Genomic DNA, 20,295 nt, shown 5'->3' with positions numbered 1-20,295 from the left:
TTTTGCTGACTACAGACAAAAAAGTATTCACTGAAACATATTCAGTATCATTTTCAGAGATTACGACTCTTAGTATTATTGTACCTTTATAAAGTCACCTAAAACTTGTAGTACATGTTATTGTACATATCAGTCATAACTAGAAGACAGATGGCTTTTTCATTACATTAAAAGAAATTCTCTTTACAAATGTTTTGCCACTGGCATATGTCATTGAAATGATATGGCAGATTAATCCTTTTACGCATGAAATTCTTTTAGATTTGCAAGTATTAACTGTCAAAATTGGGAAAGTACAGATGTTATTGCACAAACTAACAGGATAGAAAGAAACCACTCAGCTGAACATGGGCATACTTGTCTCCTACTCTACTTTATCTATTGCCAAATTGGTCCACTTTTTTTCCCTCTGCCATGCCCATCTAGTTTCCCTTAAATATACCAAAGACGGGAAACCTGGGTTACACATGGATTACTATCAATGAAGCAGAGAAAGCTAAAATGCAAGTTAATGATAAATATCAGTTGTGCTTAGCAGTAGCGCTCTGATTTCTGAGCATATTGTGGGCTCAAGTCCTATTTTGGTTGCTTAAACATGAAAAAGGACATAAAAGATCCAAACCACAGTTTCAAGAAAGAGAAAGGAAGTTCTCCCGAGTGCCTTGATCAATATTTATCCATTCGTCAACATCAAATATCAAAGAAAAAAAAACTTTCCATATTTAAAACTATTCAAATATATGAACAATGACTTTAATTTTAAAAATGCATTTGAAAATATAAACATCATTTACTCTAATGGGCTACAGCAATGCCTGAAAAAGTTTTTTTCTTTATCCAGATTTTTATTTGGATGTGTGCATTGAAGTTATAAATAAAATTAAAATTTAAAATACAATCACTTCAGACTAAATAAAGATGATTACAATTTTCAGCATAATTCTGCTACAATGAATGTACAAAAGAATTGATATATTATCACTGATACCAAATATAAATGATCACAAAAATTGTTAAAGCACCATGAGTCTCGGATACCAACCTATCCATAGAAGTGTAATATTTTAAAATAAAAGTTATTTTTCGAGAAAGAAATGCACTGTTCTGTAGCTACAAATTTCACATATGTGCAGTACCATAGGTCAAAGCATATACAGGTATGTAAATTGCTCTTAAAGCTTGAGAAATATAAGAGTAGTAACATACGTGACATTTCAAATATTCATTGCTCAATGTTTAAAATTCCAATTACTTTGTTAACAGGTTTTAAAACTGAGCATTTCAAGTGTTACATCAGATCATTGGTACTATACTTGAATTGTTACAAATCTTATATAAAAGTAGAAAAGAATAATACAATCCAACAACAATCCAATTTTGAGGCAAAATTATCAGCACCATATTTGTGCACAACACATCCCTGGCTTTAAAAAGGTGTGAGGTACATTTGGTAGAATGAAGAAAATGGGTCTTAACACAATCACCATCATGGCTTTTGACATTCTCTCAAGCAACACAGTGAGTGCTTAGATGGAAAATACCAAATGGTTTGTCTTTGGATAGTGTCTGTGAAGACAACACAATCACTTCTCAGTGAATGTTACCTTAATATTAATCACTGCTTTAAAAAATTAATTAATTAAAATGCAAATCATAAACTGCAGTATCTGAGTAATGAATTTTAAAATGATAAGGTACCTTGATAATGTGTTAAATAGTGATGCTTTTCAAATAAATTCCAAATCCTTTATGCCAAGAGTAAAATATGGCGATACTAGAAATCTAAGAAATGAGTAACACTGGAGGTATTCAGCAAAACATGCAGCAGTTATGAAGAGAGAAACAATTGATGCTGCTTGGCCTGCTGTGCTCTTCCAGCTCTACACCTTGTTATCTCAGATTCTCCAGCATCTGCAGTTCCTACTATCTCTGAAACAGTTGTAGCAGGTTGGTTTTAAGGAGTTTTTTTTAGTGATACTGCAAACATTTGTTGTCATTATTGACCTGAAACTGATAGCAACCTCTGAAAATACATGGGCACAATTAAGTATGAAAATTTTGTACGCATTTTGATTCAACCTGTTCAGATATGTTTCTAGCATAGATGGGACTATGAACCTAGGTATTCTGGCCCAGAGGCAGGGATACTACCACTGTGCCACACAGCCTCTGAAAATTGTGTAAGCAATTGTCCTTTATTCCACGGGGTATGCTGTTGAGGTGCCTACACACTGCAATCAATCAGAAATCAGTGAACTGACAAGAACAAGACCCATCCTGAAGAAATTGCATCTGATTGAATGATGTGGCACTGGATTTTGTGAAGATTATACGAGGTTTTATAATTACTGCTGCACAATATTTCCTCCGCTAAAACCTAATTTTACATTTGTGGAAGATGAAATGTCTCCTTTATGTTAACATAGTATTTGTTAAAAATAATATCTTGTTTATATTTACCTTCTGACTTAATTCAATGAATATTTTCCAATCATTTATTTTGATATTTAAAATTTAATTGAAATTAAAGGATCATCAGTGCATTTTAGTTCCTAATTTGCTTTCTGTGAGACTGTATCAATATCACTACCGCTTTTTCAGTTTCTTGGCATCAGCATTGTCGAATGCCTGGAGGTTCTCTTCAATTATACCACCAATTTCAAATCAACATTGGGAAAAGGAAAGTCCCTCAGTGCCACAGAGATTGCTAGATGCTTGAGGTTAGCTTTCTTAAAGTATTAAAATGATCGCCATTACTTCACCACCAACTACAAAATCAGATCAACATTTCAGGCTTTCATCAGAATCACATATATTCAACAAATTTTAAAGTTAACTTCAATTCTCTTTCCAAAGAAGCTGTTCAGCCTGCTGAGCACTCACAACATTTTCTATTTTTATTTTTACAAAAGGTTTACAATGTGAGTAGCTTAATATTTGAATAATTCCATAAATTCATTACAGAGGGCTAATTTAACACTTTGTTTAAATTGATTTTCTTTCTTTCAAATGGGGCATTGCTTAAAGTGAGAAAAGGGACTAGTGCAGTGTGCCAGCAATGGCCAACATGTGGCCAGAAAGTTCATTCCCTCCCTGTCTTTGTTATCCAGACATCAGTAGACATTGCAAGAGGCTGAGAAACACGTCTTTTCCTCCCCAAGTACTGTGTTCCTTTTTTCCAGAACTATGCAAAAAGGTCAATTTTACTTGCTGACTTCATGCAGACAGGGCAACACCTCCCTTTCTTTTTGGTAGATTTGGAGCACTTGAGACGGGGGCATTTTTCCACATAGCAGGTCACCTGGCCATTCTAGAAAGAAAGAATCAGCAGAATTGTTAAGACTTCCTGCCATTTGTATTAGCCATCACTGATCACTGGACATTCTTGTTGGAAAACTCTATTTCAATTATAGATTTAGTCATCAATTCTCATTTTGCAAGCACAGTTCACAACGGACATCTATTAATAATTACTTTTTGCCATATTTGTAATCAAATGTATACGAAATCTGAATTATTCGTTCACCAAGCTAACTCTTTATCGTTTATTTTCAAAGGGATAATATTCCTTTGTCTCGAGAGATTGTATGAGTGCGTTAATTATCAAGAATGAATGACATTCATACCCACAGTCAAATCATGAGGGGACAACTTGTAATTGCTGACTGTCTATTTTTTTCCTGAAATATTGTGAGCTGGTAATAAAAAAAAAAGTTGCATGGGAATGTAATTCATGTAACGCAGGACACAGTAATCCAACTTTTTGATATGCCTGCAAATGACCAGTTTTTAAGATCTGAAGTTGCATGTTTTATGTCATTTGAAGATTTTAAAGTATAATTGCATGGGGCATGATCCAGGTAGTGCTTACAAGTTGGAAGAAGACTGATATTCTGTTCATAAAAAGCATGTTGGTGGACATTGAACAAAAAAGTATCAAACTGCTGTTGATCTCAGTGTGGGAGTTAGATATCCTGATATGGATCACACCTGGAAGTAGCTATCCACAGTGTGATGTTGTTGCTTGTAGAATACGGTTCATAAGGAAGGATGCTGCAGAATTTGATTATAATTATAAATTGATGAGATGACTATCCTGCCCACCATACAACATGCTATCAATTATGGAAATGGAAATTGGAACTGAAAACTGGCCCAGAAAGAACAGTGGACTCATTGAAATTCTGGTATGGCAGTCAGAGGTTCTGCAGGCCCTCCTGACATTGACAAAACCCACCTAAAGCATGGGACCATAAGGTGTAGGAGCAGAAGTAGGTCATTTGGCCATCAAGTTTAATTTAACATTCAATGAGCTAATGGCTAATCTGTTGTCCTTCAAGTCCACTTTCCTGTCTTGCCCCTTGATCCTGTCTGTCTACCTCAGCCTAGAATATATTTAATGGTGAGATTAGACAGATTTTCAAAAAATCATGAGCAGGCTGGATGGAGCAGATAGGGAGAAGCTGTTCTCACTCGCTAAAGGAACAAGAACAAGAAGGCATAGATTTAATGTGATCTATAAAAGAGACAGGAGTGAAGCGAGGAAAAGCTTTTTCTCTCAGCAAATGCTTAGGATTGGAAAAAAACCCCATTGGGTTGGGAAACAGCCAATTTAACACCTTTATGTATAAAGTGATGGAGGAAGAAACTATGTCAATTAGCTTAACACCTATCATTGGTAAAGTGTTAGTGTCTATTATAGAGGAAGTAATAGCAGAACATTTATTATACATGTAAAGTGATTGTAATGAGTTCTGGCAGGTGGACCTCATAGAAAATGAGTTCACTGATTGGGGCTGTTAATCTGGTCCAATCAGGGAGCCCTGGCTAACAGATAAGAACAGGAGTGTCAGAGATACTGCTCACTCTGAGAGCTGGCTTTAAAGGAGCTGGATTAGTGTTAAGGACTCTCTACATGTAAATAAAGGGTGACTTGGTAATAAGATACCAGCCTCTGTGGAGTCATTTCAACACATACTGTAGATAATATAACCAAGCAGTGTCAGCATGATGTCGTTAAGGGAAAATTATATCTGACAAATTTATTGCAATTCTTCAAGCAGGATAGGTAATAATAATTTCCAAATGGTATTAATAAGGTATGATATGCAAGGCTACTAAAATAGATAAGAATCACAGTGTTGCGGTGGTATGTTAGCATGGATTAAGGGTTGGTTCACAAATGGATGACAGAGAACTGAGATAAGGAAGGCATTTTCAAGATGGAAACCTGTAAAGAGTGGACTGCCACAGTGCTGAGGTCATAATTATTTACAATACACATCAATGATTTACATGAGGGGATTTAGTGTAACTTTAAATGCCAAGTTTACAGATAACACAAAAACAGGAAGGGAAGTGCTGAGGATGACAGGAAGAATCTGCAGAGTGGTAAAGACAGGTTAACTGAGCAGGCAAAAACTTGTCAGATGAAATATGATATGGGAAAATATGAGGTTATGCACTTTAGCAGAAGGGCTGAATATTGTTTAAATGATCCTGCCCCTTGACCCCTTGAACCCATCAACCAATTTGCTGAGACCCCTGAACACTGAATAACCTGGGCTCCCTAACATGGTAGAACTGTTTGTAGTCCCAGAAGCACAATTGCTTCCAGCTGGTGCTGCTGTGACTACAGAGCTGCCAGTCATCCAGCTGGCTGATAAAGAGGCAAAAAGTTCTCCTTAAGGCTATTCGTGCTGCTCCCAAAATTAGATTGCTGAGGACAACCATTGGGTTCATAGTGGGCTGTCTTCAGGGTTTTCTTAGCACGAGAACCATGATGCCTGGTAACCTTCAGCATTATGTAAAACTATGTAATATTTAAAGACAGAAAGTAGGAAACTAGACAATCTCATTTTAACAGATTAGGCTTATTTTAACAGTGACACCAACAGCTTTGAAATAAATTGGTTCATGTCAGAAATAAAGTAATACTGGTTGTAACATCTCGGACCAGGTATTCCAATTACTATCCAAACAGATTTGACCGATGGCATTCTTCTTCAAAAATAATTATTTACCTATCAGTGATTTCTTCAGCTATGAGTGTGGCCTGTTCCAAATGTGTCAATCAGAGACAACTGGGGGGAAATCCACAGTGGCATTATAGGCCTGGTCACTCACCTTTTATTTTAATACTTGCTGTCTTATTTCCAGAGTTAAAGGTCTCAAATGCACTTTGACTGTGACTGACCATGTAGGATACTTAAAGTAGGTACACAGGTAAGGGGTTGTGTACCAGGTATGTAATAGTGTGCTACAATAGGATGGGTAATTGAGTCAGGATCAACAGGTTAACGGTAGCTGTCTGCTCCAGCAGGATTGTTTCAGGCTGGTGTCAGCTCCAACAAAGCTGGGCTAGATTAGGTCAGGGTGTGACTGGAATGGTGTCAGCTCCAGCAGGGTTAGATCAGGCTTAGGCCTATGTTTGCATTCAGTGGAGTTTGGAGTGTCAAGAGTCAGGCATTCTATCATAAGTTGGGCATATAGTTTAATAATTATTCAGGATTCAGAGCAGTTTCTTCAACCTGTAACTCATGCTGGTTGATCATTAAAAGAGTCAAAATCCTCTAAATTTCCCAACATTAATTGGCTTTATTGTACAGGAATTATCAAACAAAACTTCAATTTTCACAGAATCAATTTCACTGGGAAATGAATTATCCAGATATGGCATTCCAGTCGACAATGCTTCAAAGACTCTGTGGCCATCAAAATTGCTGGACCACGAAGTATTACAAGCCTGTGGGTTGACTGTGTTTTAAATAACATCACCTGCAACTTTATACATACTTTACAATAACAGGTAGTGCAGTCTTCCTTTTTCCAATGATCATTTTCATTCCTGTGATTTCCGTTTTCATCCATGCAGCCATTCTGTTTCAGACGTGATTCAAGTTGATTGATCTTTAAGGAGAGATATACAAGATATAAGGTAACTAAAAGTAGCTGAATTTTTACTACTCGTTATTATACATATCAGTAATGATTAATGCAATAAAAATTGTTGACAATTGTAATCCCCCCACATATCACCCAAGTCTACATCTGGTTTACTTTAAAAGAAAAGCATTACTATAAGGATATAATCTCTGGAATAATGAGACTGACCAGTTTCACTGGTTTTTAAATTTTTCTTTTAGCTTAACAAAGGACTTTTCTGTTTGCTTAGTTTTGCTCTATTGCTGCATATAAAATCTGCCCAAAATATAATATAGAGTATTTAAGAAAATGTCAAAACATTGGGACCCTCGTTGTATTGCAAACCAATCTTTTTTTGATAGCATTCAGCACTGTAGAGGGAACAACAATTCAGTTCACTTTTTCAACAGTGCCAGTTCTCTCACTACCTTTTGAACATGCCTTTTGGAGTGTCATACCCACAGTATTGTAAAATTGTTCAAATATAAAAGGAGACCTCTGGGACTACCATGTCTGTGACAATTCTCCAAATGAGAAACTCCCCCAGTGGTATTCTCTCACCTTCTCCTTTTTCCAATAATAATCTAATTCCCTTTTGAATGCTATAATTGAACTCAGTTCCAACACACTATCAGACAGAAAAGTGCAGATCTTCACGACTCACTGTGTGAAAATGATTCTCATGTGTTGATTTCTTCTTTTATCAATCAGCTTATCCTGACATTTGTAATCCTTTCATCAGTTGTAATAGGTCTTCCTATCTACTCTCTCATCAAATCACTAATATTTTTGAATACCTCTATCAAATCTCCTAATTTCTTCAATTGACCTATGTCACTGACATAGTTCCTCAAATCTGCAGCCATTCACATGGATCTTTCTTACAGCCTCTCTAATGCCTTATTATACTTCCTAAAATTTGACATAACTGGAAGTAATAGTTAAATTGTTTTATGCAAGCCCAATGTAAAGTCCTTGCTCTTGTACTCAGTGCCTCTATTAGTAAAGAGTAGGATACTATGTATTTTATTAACTACCCTCTCAAATTGTTTTGCAACTGTTAATGACTTATGGTACATCTGCAATGAGGTCCTGAATTCCAATTGGAATTGTAGCCTTTATTTCATATCACAACTCTGTGCTCTTCCAAAATAAATCATTTCACACTTTTCTGTGTTAAATGTCATTAAGAATGTTTTTTGACCCAACATTTGAAATTTGAAATAGGGGGCATGTTGGGAATGCATCACTCTACTAGTAATCGAGGTTCTCAGGTTAATGCTCTGTTAACACAGGTTTAAATCTCACCATAGCAGCTAAAATTGAAAGCTAGTCTCAGAGTAGTGATCATGATAACTATTGTCACTGGGGGAAAAGCCCATCCGATTTACTCCAGACTGATAAAAATGTAGTTGACTCTGAAATGACCTAGTAAGCCACTCTGTTGAAAGGCTTGAGTGAAAGTGCTTCTCTTACCAGAGACCTCCACATCCCATGGAAGTGTAGAAAAAGGAATTGCTGCAATACAAAGTGTCGACAAAATACCTCACAAAAGGTTAAGCTAAAAGATAAGATCCCGTGGTGTTGAAGCTAATATATTGACAGGAGTAGAGAATTGGCTAATGGACAGGAAGTGAGTGGGAATAAGGCGTTCTTTTTCAGGCTGGTGACCTGTAACCAGTGGTGTTTCCCAAGGATTAGTGCTAGGACTGTAACTGTTTACAGTATATATGAATAACTTGAAGAAAGGAAATGAATATACTGCAACTAAATTTGCAGACAACACAAAAAGTTGGAAAGGCAGGTTGTGAGAGGAATACAAGTTGTTTGCAGCAAGATATTGATAGATCAAATAAATGGGCAAAAAGTTGGCATTTGGAGTATAAAATGGAAAATTACAACGTTGTTCATTTTGAAATGGTAAACAACAGAACAGACTCTTATTTAAATGGACAGCTACTGCAGAAAGCTGCACTGCAAAGAGACTTGGAGATAATTGTGCACAAACCACAGAAAGCTAGCACACAGGTGCAGCAGGTAATTAGAAAGCCTAATGGAATGTTAGTCTTATTCCAAAGGAACTAGATTAAAAGAAAAGGGAAGGCTTACTGTAACTGTGCTAAGGGGTGGCGAGAGCACATCTGGAGAACTGTGGGCAGTTTTGATCCACTTATGTGGGAAGATATCATTTTAATGGAGGCAGTTCAGAGAAGGTTTACTAGGATAATCCCTGATATGGAGGAATTGTTATATGAGCAAAAGCTAAACAGGTTTGGATTCTACTCACTGGAGTCTAGAAGAATGGGAGGTAAAAAGGCAAATGGAATTTTGTCTGTCATTGCTAGAGGGATGGAGTTTAAAAACAGGGAGGCTATGCTGCAGCTGTATAGGGTCCTGGTGAGGCGACACCTGGAGTACTGTGTGCAGTTTTGGTCTTATTTGAGAAGAGATATACTAGCACTGGAGGGAGTACAGAGGAGATTCACTTGGTTGATTCCAGAGTTGAGAGGGTTGGATTATGAGGAGAGACTGAGTAGACTGGGATTATACTCATTGGAATCCAGAAGAATGAGGCGAGATCTTATAGAAACATATAAGATTATGAAGGGAATAGATAAGGGAGGTTGTTTCCGCTAGCAGGCGAAACTAGAACTAGAGGGCATTGCCTCAAAATAAAGGGAAGCAGATGTAGGACTGAGGTCAGGAGGGACTTCTTCACCCAAAGGGTTGTGAATCTGTGGAACTCACTGCCCAGTGAAGCAGTTGAAGCTACTTCGCTGAATGTTTTTAAGGCAAGGCTAGATAAATTTTTGAACAGTAAAGGAATTAAGGGTTATGGTGAGTGGGTGGGTAAGTGGAGCTGAGTCTCAAAAACATCAACCATGATCTTATTAAATGGCGGGGCCGGCTCGAGGGGCCACATGGCCTACTCCTGCTCCTAGTTCTTATGTACTTGTGTTCTTATGATCTTATAGGAACATATGGGATTCTTAAGGGTCTTGACAGTGTAAGCGCTGAGAAGATGATTCCCCTCATAGGAGAGTCTAGAACCAGAGGGCATTGTTTCAGAATAAAAAGCCTTCATTGGAAGACTGATATAAGGAGGAATTTTTCTCTCAGAGGGTATGAGAGTTTTTTGGAACTCCTTGCCACATGAGCTGTGTGGGAGAGTCCTTGTGTATGTTTATGGTGGAGATAGATTCTTGATTAGTAGGGGAATCAAGAGTTACAGGCAAAGGGCACATAAGTAGATATGAGGAATTTGGGATCAGCCATAATCCTATGGAATAATGGAGTAGGCTTGACGAGCTGAAGGGCCTACTATTCCTACTTCTTACAGTCTTAGATTGATGAGGAAGCTACTGGAAGCCAATATCCTGTTTTCGCCAAATTTATGCATCAGGACCCTCAATATAAATAGTTTTTATTCAGTTGTCACCAAGTAGACAACCAAACATTAGCTCCCAGATGGGAAAAGCAGAGGTAGGAGATTTAAACTGGAAAACTGTTTAGCTACAGGAGAGCACTAGCAACCATCGGAGGGAATAGAGAAAAATATCACTTTTAGTAGAAGTGATCTCTCAAAGGCTTCCCAGATAGGCTGGGAGAAGCTCATTTGCAGCAGGTAAATGCAAATGAAAATTCAGCTTCTGGATGCACAGTGGAAGCCTGATTAAAAAAGATTATTGAAGTACTGTGCTATCAAAGACACCACACTGTCTCACGTTTCTACCCACTCTGTAAAAAGCGATGGAAAACACAGAAATGTCCTGTAGGGGTTGAATTTTACATTTATTAGTGTTTAATCTAGGAATATGTAATAATTAAGTGTTTTAGAGACAGTTTATTAGCTCAGGTGGCTCAGTGGTTAGTACTGCTGCCTCACAGTGCCAGGGAACCAGGTTCAATTCCACTGTTCGGTGACTATCAATATAGAGTTTGCACATTCTCTCTGTGTCTGCATGGGCTCCTCTGGGTGCTCCAGTTTCCTCCCACAGTCCAAAGATGTGCATAGTCGGTGGATTAGCCATACTAAATTGACCAAGGTGTTCATGGATGTGCACATTAGGTGGGTCATAGGGGGAATGGGTCTGGGTAGGATGCTGTGAGGGTTGGTGTGGACTTGTTGGACCAAAGGCCCTGTTTGGGATGGATGATCTTGAATCAGCATGTTCTAGAGTGAACCAGATAGCAAGCTATTCTAGATCTGACAACGTGATAAGATTAATTAAAGTTTAATCAGTATAAAGAAATAGAAGTAGGCTATTGTCCCATCTCACCTGTTCCACCAATCAGTGAGATTGTGGTTAATCTGATCATCAACTCATTTTCCTGTTTTTTCCTCATAACCTTTATTCTTACTGAATCAAAATTTGTCTTAGCCTTGAATATACTTAATGATCCTGCTGCAACAGCCTACTACAATAATGAATTTCACAGATTCACAACCCTTTGATAGAAGAAATTCCTCCTAATCTTTGATTTAAATGTAAAATCCTTTATTCTGAAATTATGCCCTTAACTTCTAGACTCTTTCATAGACAAAAGACCCCTTTCACAATTACCCTCTCAAATCCTCTAAAAATCTTGTCTCTTTCAAAGAGATTACAATTTGTATACAGTTTTACATTCTGTTTGAGGGATGAAGAATGGGTTTAAGATTAATGTTTTAAAATTATATACGGGCCACTATGATAATATGAGGACAGTTAGTTAAAACTGAACTGAGAAATTGGTTAAAGGAAAGATCAGTGGTGATGCAGCAGCAATTAATAAGCTATTTTATAATACTCAGCAAAGATATATCCCATGAGAGAGAAAAAACTCTTGGCAAAGGACACACCACCTGTGACTAACTAAGCAATTTAAATATAGTATTAAATTGAAAGAAAAAAGTGCACTCATCTGCAAAGATTAGTGGCTGATTAGAAGATTGGACAGGAACAAAAAATATCAAAGTGAAAGGGAAAAAATAGGCAGTGGAGGTATTCTGCTAATCTCAACTACGTACTTACAGCTCAAAAATGTGAACGTGTAATAATATGATTAACAATCGTGCACATTAGTTTGAATATGATTGGACAATGTCATGCAAATTAACCTGCAATGTAGTCTATGCAAGCTAAAATCAGTATCCTCCCTGAAGACCATTAGAAAGAGACAGTGTGGGTTTGATTAACTGAGTTGGCTGGTTGGCTGGCTTACAATGTAGAGTAATGCCAATAGCATGGGTTCAATTTCCACGTTGGTTGAAGTCACTTTGAAGGTCCTTCTTTCTCTACCTCCCTACACCAAAAGTGTGGTGACCCTTAGGTTGCCTCTCGCTATAATGAGACAGCAGTCCTGTGGTCCTCCAGGACTATTATGACTTTGCTTTTACTGTGTGAACACTGTTGGTTAGAGATATGGGTGAATGAATGTGTAAACTTTTGATTAGCAATTATTATTTGTAGAAATATTTGATTGGAAGCTTCTAATCTGTAAAAGTAGTATATCTTAATTTTTGTAATAAAGATTTGAAATGTACACTGTTTTTTGAAGTGTACATATCTCATGCATGTATGAAAAATCATTTAAACAAAGAAACCTGGGTCCCATTTGATATAAAAACAGAATAAAATGTTAAAATCACCCTTTCAAACGAATGATGTAAAAACAATTAGGCACAAATTAAGTAACAAGAGAAAGCTAACAAGCACTTTGGTAGTAAGTAGTTGAGGTTAGAGGGAAAGAGATGATGGCTGTTAATTGATTAAGTCATGTCTCAATATTTAAAAGAGAAACAACTAGGACTGGGAGAGAGACTGTTGAATCAGTAAAATATCTACACAAGCAAAGTCTACAGGTGGAAGAGACCTCGATGAAGTGGACTATGGTGAGAGTTGTTGGAGAATTGCATGAAAAGTTGAGCAAGGTCTTTTGTGGGAACAATTCATTATATTTTCAAACATTGTTTCAGGCAGTGAGATGAGATTCTCACTATGGAGTGGCAAGCTTTCTTTCAACGTGGATTGCTGTTTGCTTGCACCATCACCAACTGGAAATCTCACCTTATTAATATGCAGCTTCCTATCCTACCACCTGCTGTGTGGAAAGTAGATGGCAACAACTCTCTACACAAAAGTCAGTGAGTACCTGGTGACTTCAGCTCATTGTTTGCTCCTTCAGGCTGCCATTTTGGACACTTGGCTACAATATTTCAGGGCACCAGCCTCATCCACATTCATGGATATGAGCATCCAACAACTGCCAGTTCTCAACACACTCATGGCACATTTAAGAGTCATTTCTACTGCTGCACTTTACAGTGACACTTTGGGAGCACTAACAATGAGCATTAAAACACAGCTGTATGTACATTTTGTGCAGAGGGGCAGACAACAGTTTATGATTTGGACCAGGCTGCTTTCTCAACTATCAGTGCTCATTCTGTTAAAACTCACTCATTTGATCCTTTTGTAGTCTGCCTTGAAATACCCTGACTTTTTGTGCTTTGACACACATATAGAGCTACCAGCCTCATATTACTTCTGTCTTGTCTTGTCATTTGGAGCAGACACAAAGTCATGGTGCTTGACGTGGTTGTCAGCAGTCCTCAGAACAAGTTAATGGAGACTGTCTTTGGTCAGAGGCTCCTGGTACAGTCGCCACTTGGGGTGGTCAAGATCTTCTCAACCATCATGTGGGGCAGCATGGTGGCTCAGTGGTTAGCACTGCAGCCTCACGGCACCAGGGACCTGGGTTCGATTCCGGCCTCAGGTGACTGTCTGTGCGGAGTTTGCACATTCTCCCTGTGTCTGCGTGGGTTTCCTCCGGGTGCTCCGGTTTCCTCCCACAGTCCAAAGATGTGCAGGCTAGGTGGATTGGCCATGCTAAATTGCACGTAGTGTTCGGGGGTGTGTGGGTTATACGGGGATGGGTCTGGGTGGGATGCTGCAAGGGATGGTGTGGACTTGTTGGGCCGAGGGGCCTGTTTCCACACTGTAGGGAATCTAATCTAATCAGACAGCCCACCATCCATCTTGGCACTTTCTGCCCTATTGTCAGTTGTCTTCTCCCAGGATAAGAGGAAGGGTAGATTGAGTGAGATGAAACTGTGTAGCAAAGCTGTTCGTGCTGGAGCTGTTGGGAGGAAGATGGTAAGTGTCCCAGGTAAGTACGCAGGCAGCAAAGATGCTATTCAGAATTAGGAAGGTGGGGCGCTAGGTTCAGTGAGAGTGCATAAGCCTTCGTGGGAGGCGGGTGAAGTAGCAGAGGTAGAGAGAGTGCGAGTTGCAGTGAGAACTAGGCGTCATTTACCTGCTGGAGATTCCTCCAGATCTTTGAGACTGCAATGACCCAGGTGAGAATCTCAGACCAGGCAGTATTTGGTGCCATGGCATTTTCTGGTAGTCTTGGAGGAAGAGGATACCCCTGCTCTGCACCCCATCTGCTAGCATCTCTTGATTCCTGTCTACACAGTGGGCATGAAATTTCTCTCATCCTCATGTACAGAGCAGATGTCAGGAACAATGCAGGACATCTCCAGGCTGACAGCTTTTGTCCAGATGCGTATCAGGCTTACAATTATTGTATAAGTGCTAGGATGCCAGCCCATTCAGGGATATCCACTGAATGGTGAGTTCTTCCAGACGCAGCGAATAGTAGAATTGAACGAGGATTGGACAAGAGGGTACCATATAGGATATGGTCGGTAGTTAATGATAAATTTAGGATAATATCGCAGGAAAACTCACTATACCTTATGGAGAGCAATGCTCAATGGAACTTGACAAAACTTATACAGCACCATATCATAAGATTGATTTGCAAGTCTCTTAGTTTGAACTTGTTGACAACAGGAGAGCTGTTATCAAGGTGGAAACTGACAACTAAGGTTTCTTTCAAATATAAGACTAATTGGAGTTATTTTACAGAAGAATGGTTGAAACCAAGTGTAAAGTGATTGACATACAAATTTCCATTTGATAGTCTGTAAGAATGACCAGTATAATTAATGGAAACAAAAAGTAAGTAGGAATATTCACATGGGTGACATCCTTATCAAATTACCACATCCTAACAGAAACAGACAAGTTGCAAAATGCATCTAGAATTGTGGGCTCATCAATTAGACCTGACAAAGGTTTGGATAATCAACTAACAGATATGGACATAAATTTATAAGACAGATTAACCAATAAATGCATATAAAACCATGTACAGAATGTGAAGAATTTAGAAAGTCAGATAGTTATTCCATAAAATAATATGTAATGGAATTCAACAAACTATAATAGAGGTGTCACACAAAATGTTATTACTGAAAATAATTATTCACAGTATAAGCAATAATTTATTGGCATGGATTTAAGATTGGTTAACACATGGATGATGGAGATTTGGAATTAATAGGTATTTTTCAGGTTGAAAACGCATATCTAGTGGTGTCCCATAAGGATCAGTCTTCTGGCCTCAATTACTTACTACCTATATTCATTTCTTGAAAGAGGCAGCAGAGTGTAAACATATCCAAATACTAAACAGGTGAGAGTGCATGTTGTGGAATTATTATGCCCTCACCACAAGGTGATACAGACAGTTTTGAGTATTTGGTCAAAACCTGACAGATGGAATTGAATGTCGGAGCTTTGGTAGGAAGGATGAAAAGGGAGACTTTTATTTAAACAGAGTGTCTAAAAATGTACATGACAAAGGGATCTGGATGTTCCTGCGCAAGAAACAAAAATTCAGCACAAAGGTATAGCAAACAATTAAGAAAGTGTGTGGAATTTTGGCCTTCATTGCTTATGGTTGATGTTTAAAAATAGGAAAGTCTTGACAATTGTACATGGTATAGATGAGGCCACCCCTGCATTACTGGGTACAATTTTGGTCCCCATATTTGAGAGAATATACAGACTTTGGAAGCATTTAAAAAAAAATTCACTAGCCTAATTCCTGAGATTGACTTGTCGAGACAACTAAACCAAATATGCTTTTGTGCATTTCCTAGCCTTGAATGGCGTTTTGCTCCCTTGAAAACCTTGTACAGAGAATGAACATTTCACTCCAGAGATACTTGATTTTATTTATTTATGCATTTATTACAAATACAGTCAAGTGTTTAGTGTCGCCACTCTCTGGCGCCAACTTAAAATACAGAAAGTAAACTCAAACACAATATAAAGCCAGAAAAATAAAATAAAATTAATCTTAAAGGCTGATCTCAATAAGGTTATGTGGTCTTTGGAACAGCTCCCACTTCTAGCTCGGCCAATGGCTTGGACCCAGGATCGTCCATCCTGATGCCTTGAGACTATGTTGCTGAAATGACGACATTGCTGCAACCACGTTTTGTCATAGCACCACCACTGAAACAAACAGTTGCTGATCTCTACTGCCATCATGAGTTTATGTTAGGCCGACCTCACCGATGCAGCCACTGTCTGTGCTGTAGGATCCTGCGGTAGGACAGTCAGACATCGGGGCCTAGCCACGGACCTGGAGCTTCAGCTCTGCCTGCGAGTCTGGACAAGGGAATTAAGTGCTCCTCACTCACTGGGAGGCCTTGGGCTGGGGAAGAGCCTCATCCTGGTGGTGTCGCCGTTGCCACAGGATGTCTCCACTTTCAACATTTACTCAGGCTGGCCATACCTCGGGCTCACACAGCCATCTTCGTCCACCATTCCACTCAGGGCCTGCTCTCACAAATGCCACTGCAACTGAGGCAGAATGTAAGAAGAAAGAATTAAGAAAACAAAAGCAAAAGTAAAAAGGGAAAAATAAAGCAGGCAGATGTGGACCAGGCTGGTGTCAATTGTCAGAATGCTGCTACTCCAATGCCACCATCTTAACAGGATATAAGGTGGACCGTTGATATGTAGGTATGTAGACTCATCACAAATTCTGTACTCTTTCAAATTACCTGGGAGTGCGCAATGATAGGTGTTGGGCAGGCCACAGCACGATCCATGCAGACTGAGTTCAGCCCACTGACATCCACATTAAAATGCAATCCCTCTCTTGTGAGCAACTTAACAGTTCAAGGATCCCTCACTTTCGTATCTGAGGCTCTCTGTCATCAAGGGCTCGGTTGCTTGAGAGAGATGAACAACGCTTTAAAACTATTTCATACTTGGGATGTCTGAATAGGCTGCTCATCTCCTTAAATAAATTCAACTTCTCCTGATCTAACAGTGAAATGACACTTCCATATCTAATTAGGATAAAAATAATCACCACTGGTTGTGAGGTATTCCCACTGAGTGAATAGGAGACACGGAATTTGGGAAGAGTAAGTGGGTGAGAGCAGTTAATTGGATATGATGCATGAAATACTGAGAGAGTAGTCCTTTTAACTTTGGTGAGGTTTGAGATTGGCAGAGTTAGACAGAATGCTGGCCGTGTGTGTGTGAGGTAGCAGAGAGAAGATGGTGGCACTTCTCCTTGCTGCATTCCACTTCATCCACGAGACAGCATTAATCCAGCCTGCCATCTTAGTCAGGTTGGTTGAGTCTGATGGCATGACCGCCTTTTATAGTTTGCAGAAACAAACAATTGTTGTCCTCTGCATTCTTTGTCTACCAGAATCCCCAACTCCCAATCAGCAAAGCGGGAAGTAATTTACCTTTCTGGACCTTTTTTTTGTGGCTAATGATCAAAGGCCAGAGTGAAAGGGGCAGCTCTTGCCTTGCAACACTTGATTTTGTGTGCAGCTGGATTATAAATATGGCATCTGGAATGACTAGAAGGTCCAGGCAGTAATGAGCATTTCTGCCTTCCCTGCCATTCAGGAAGGAGCCAAAGTGCCTGACTTCATCATTAATAAAATGAAGAGTGGAAGATAACGTGAAAAAAAAGAATTCCGAGACATAGCATACTGGGCACCACAAACCTCAACTGGTCAGATTTTAACTGAAACTGGGGAAGTTCCGTCCTACATTTCAAGCACAGTCATTTTAGTCTCTTGTTACATAGGTCAGTCTTTTTGCTGCTGCATAGTTCAACAAGCATTTTAGTTATCCATTGTTTAGAAACCTCCATGCTCTGTATTTCTTGTACGTCCCTTGTTTATTTGAATTCGTGGGTTGCCCTTAATTTTATTCCAGAAAGAGAATGCATTTGGGTGAAAGCCTGAGTTGGTGGAAGATGCAGATTGCTTGCTGTGGTATCCTCCGAGGATTAGATTGATGCTGAATCTATTTTATAGGCACAGGAACCACTACCAATTTATCCATAAGGGCAGATGCCATGGGTGTGTACCTTGCTCACTGGAAGAATACGGCTTGTCATAATTCAAATACCAGAAGATAAATATGCATGGCATTATGTTCTTTGTATGTTTAGCCAGGTTCAATGTAAATGTCCGTACAAAACATCCTTTGAAAATCTGCGATGTCCCTAACACATTGGCCACACTAAGTACTGATCATGTTTATGAAAACGTGAGGCTGAATTTTGAGACACCCACTACGGGGTAGGGTCAGTTGGGGCGGAGGCAAGTGGTGGATGCATTAGAGGCATTAGAAGCTGCTCAGAGGTATAAGATCAACAAGGAAGCCTAAGCCAAAGGTGAGAGAGGGCAGGATGGGTGTGTTGCAGGAGGGAAGAGTAATGTTGAGTTCAGAAGTCTGGTTGCTTTCAGTAGTTTCCCCAATGCAAAGATCCTTATTCATGTGCTAATTACCTATGAAACATAAAAATCTATCTGGTTTGCTGGACAGCTTTCTGGACACTCAGAATATATGTGACACTAACACTTAACATCCGACTCATCTTTAAAGTCTGCAGTATACAGGGATAATTGCTGTCCGTTAGATCATCATTAAACTTAGTAGGGGAGGTGATGGCTAAATGGTATTATCGCTGAACTGTTAATCCAGAGATCCAGATAACGTGCTAGGGAACTGGCTCTGAATCCTGCCATGGCAGATGGTGGAACTTGAATTCAATAAATAACTGGAATTAAGAGTCTAATAATGACCATGAATCCATTGTCAATTGTTGGAAAAATCCATCTGGTTGACGAATGCCCTTTAGGAAAGGAAACTACCATCCTTACCTGGTCTGGCTCGTATGTGAATGCAGACCCACAGCATTGGGGTTGACTCTTAACTACCCTCTGGGCAATTCGGGATGGGCAATAGCTGCTGCCTAGGCAGACACACCCTCATCCCATGAATGATTAAAAAAAAAGTCTAATTAAGAACACATTGCCAGTTTCCGCCATTGTCCATCCCTGCCTCAACTTAATTGCAGAACGTTTTCTTACCAGTGGGGAAATTAGGTCTACTCATCTACCGTATTTCACAAAAAATGGGAGGCATAGGTTAGGTGACCAAAAGCTTGGCCAAAGAGGATCGTAAAAGATCTAAATGGAAAAAATAAGGTAGAAGAGTTGAGAGATGTAGGGAGGGAATTCAGAACTGGGGGCCTCTGCAACCAAAAGCGTCTCAACTGGGGCCTGATCATAATCTAAAGTGGTATTCTATTACAGCACCATGCTGTAGCAATTCTTCAGTAAAATGTCAAACCAAGAATCCATTGGTTCATTCTGGTAGCTCAATCAAAGCTAACATGCACTATTTGAAAATGAAATGCTTTTCTTCCTTATTTCATCAACACTATTGTGAATCACCAGCATAGGCAACAGAAGGAAGAAATATCATGGGAAATGATAAACAGACAATGGCAGGAAGGGATTCAGAATGTGAGAAAATCAGCAGATAAGGATAGAGATTACAAAAATAATAAAAAGGACAAAACTGAAGGTATTTGTTTGAATGCATGTAGCATTTGAAACAAAACAGATTATCTAATAAAACAAATCGAGATAAACAGTCTGATCCATCGACTATTACTGGAACATGGTTGCAGAACAACTGAAATTTTAATCTGAGTATTGAAGGTATGTGATATTTAAAGAAGGACAGGAAGCTAGGCAAAGACAGAGGAGTGGAACTGTTAATTATAAATGTTATTGGGACAATAGAGAGGGATGGTCTATATTCAGGAATCCAGGATACACAAGCAGTCTACATAGAGATGAGGAAAGATGAAGTTAAGAGGTCACCTGTGGGAGATCTGTACGAACCCTTAACCAAAATTACATGCCAGGTCAGGTTGTCAAAGAATAAATAATGGGAGCTTGTCAAAAAGATACAACCATTATCATGGGAATTTTAACCTACACATAGACTGGGAAAATCAGATTGGTAAAAGCTGTCTGGGTAAGGAATTCGCTGAAAGTTTTTGGACAAATTTCTTACACCAGGATGTTATGGTACCATTCAGAGTATAAACTGAACTATAGCTAGTTTTGATCAACAAGACAGGTTTAATTACTGACCTCATACTGGAAGTGCTGCTGGGTAGCAGTGATCATAATAT

At 39.0% G+C, this 20,295-nt stretch overlaps 1 protein-coding gene across 2 annotated transcripts in view; it reads right to left on the bottom strand.

The window, feature by feature from the left end:
- Positions 1 to 863: 863 nt before the first annotated feature.
- LOC125452046 (peroxidasin homolog) overlaps positions 864 to 20,295 on the bottom strand; it is a 499,162-nt gene continuing 479,730 nt past the window's right edge. For both annotated transcript variants that reach the window (XM_048529957.2, XM_059646061.1), the window contains 2 exons: positions 6,796 to 6,909; positions 864 to 3,310 (listed from right to left, as the gene is read on the bottom strand). In XM_048529957.2, coding sequence (XP_048385914.2) covers positions 3,185 to 3,310; positions 6,796 to 6,909 — 240 coding nt within the window. In that variant the 3' untranslated portion in view covers positions 864 to 3,184. The remainder of the gene's footprint in view (positions 3,311 to 6,795; positions 6,910 to 20,295) is intronic.

This window comes from Stegostoma tigrinum, chromosome 5 (assembly GCF_030684315.1).
Source record: "Stegostoma tigrinum isolate sSteTig4 chromosome 5, sSteTig4.hap1, whole genome shotgun sequence".
In the NCBI taxonomy this organism is placed as follows: Eukaryota; Metazoa; Chordata; class Chondrichthyes; order Orectolobiformes; family Stegostomatidae; genus Stegostoma; species Stegostoma tigrinum.
This window is presented reverse-complemented; position numbering and strand designations above follow the sequence as displayed.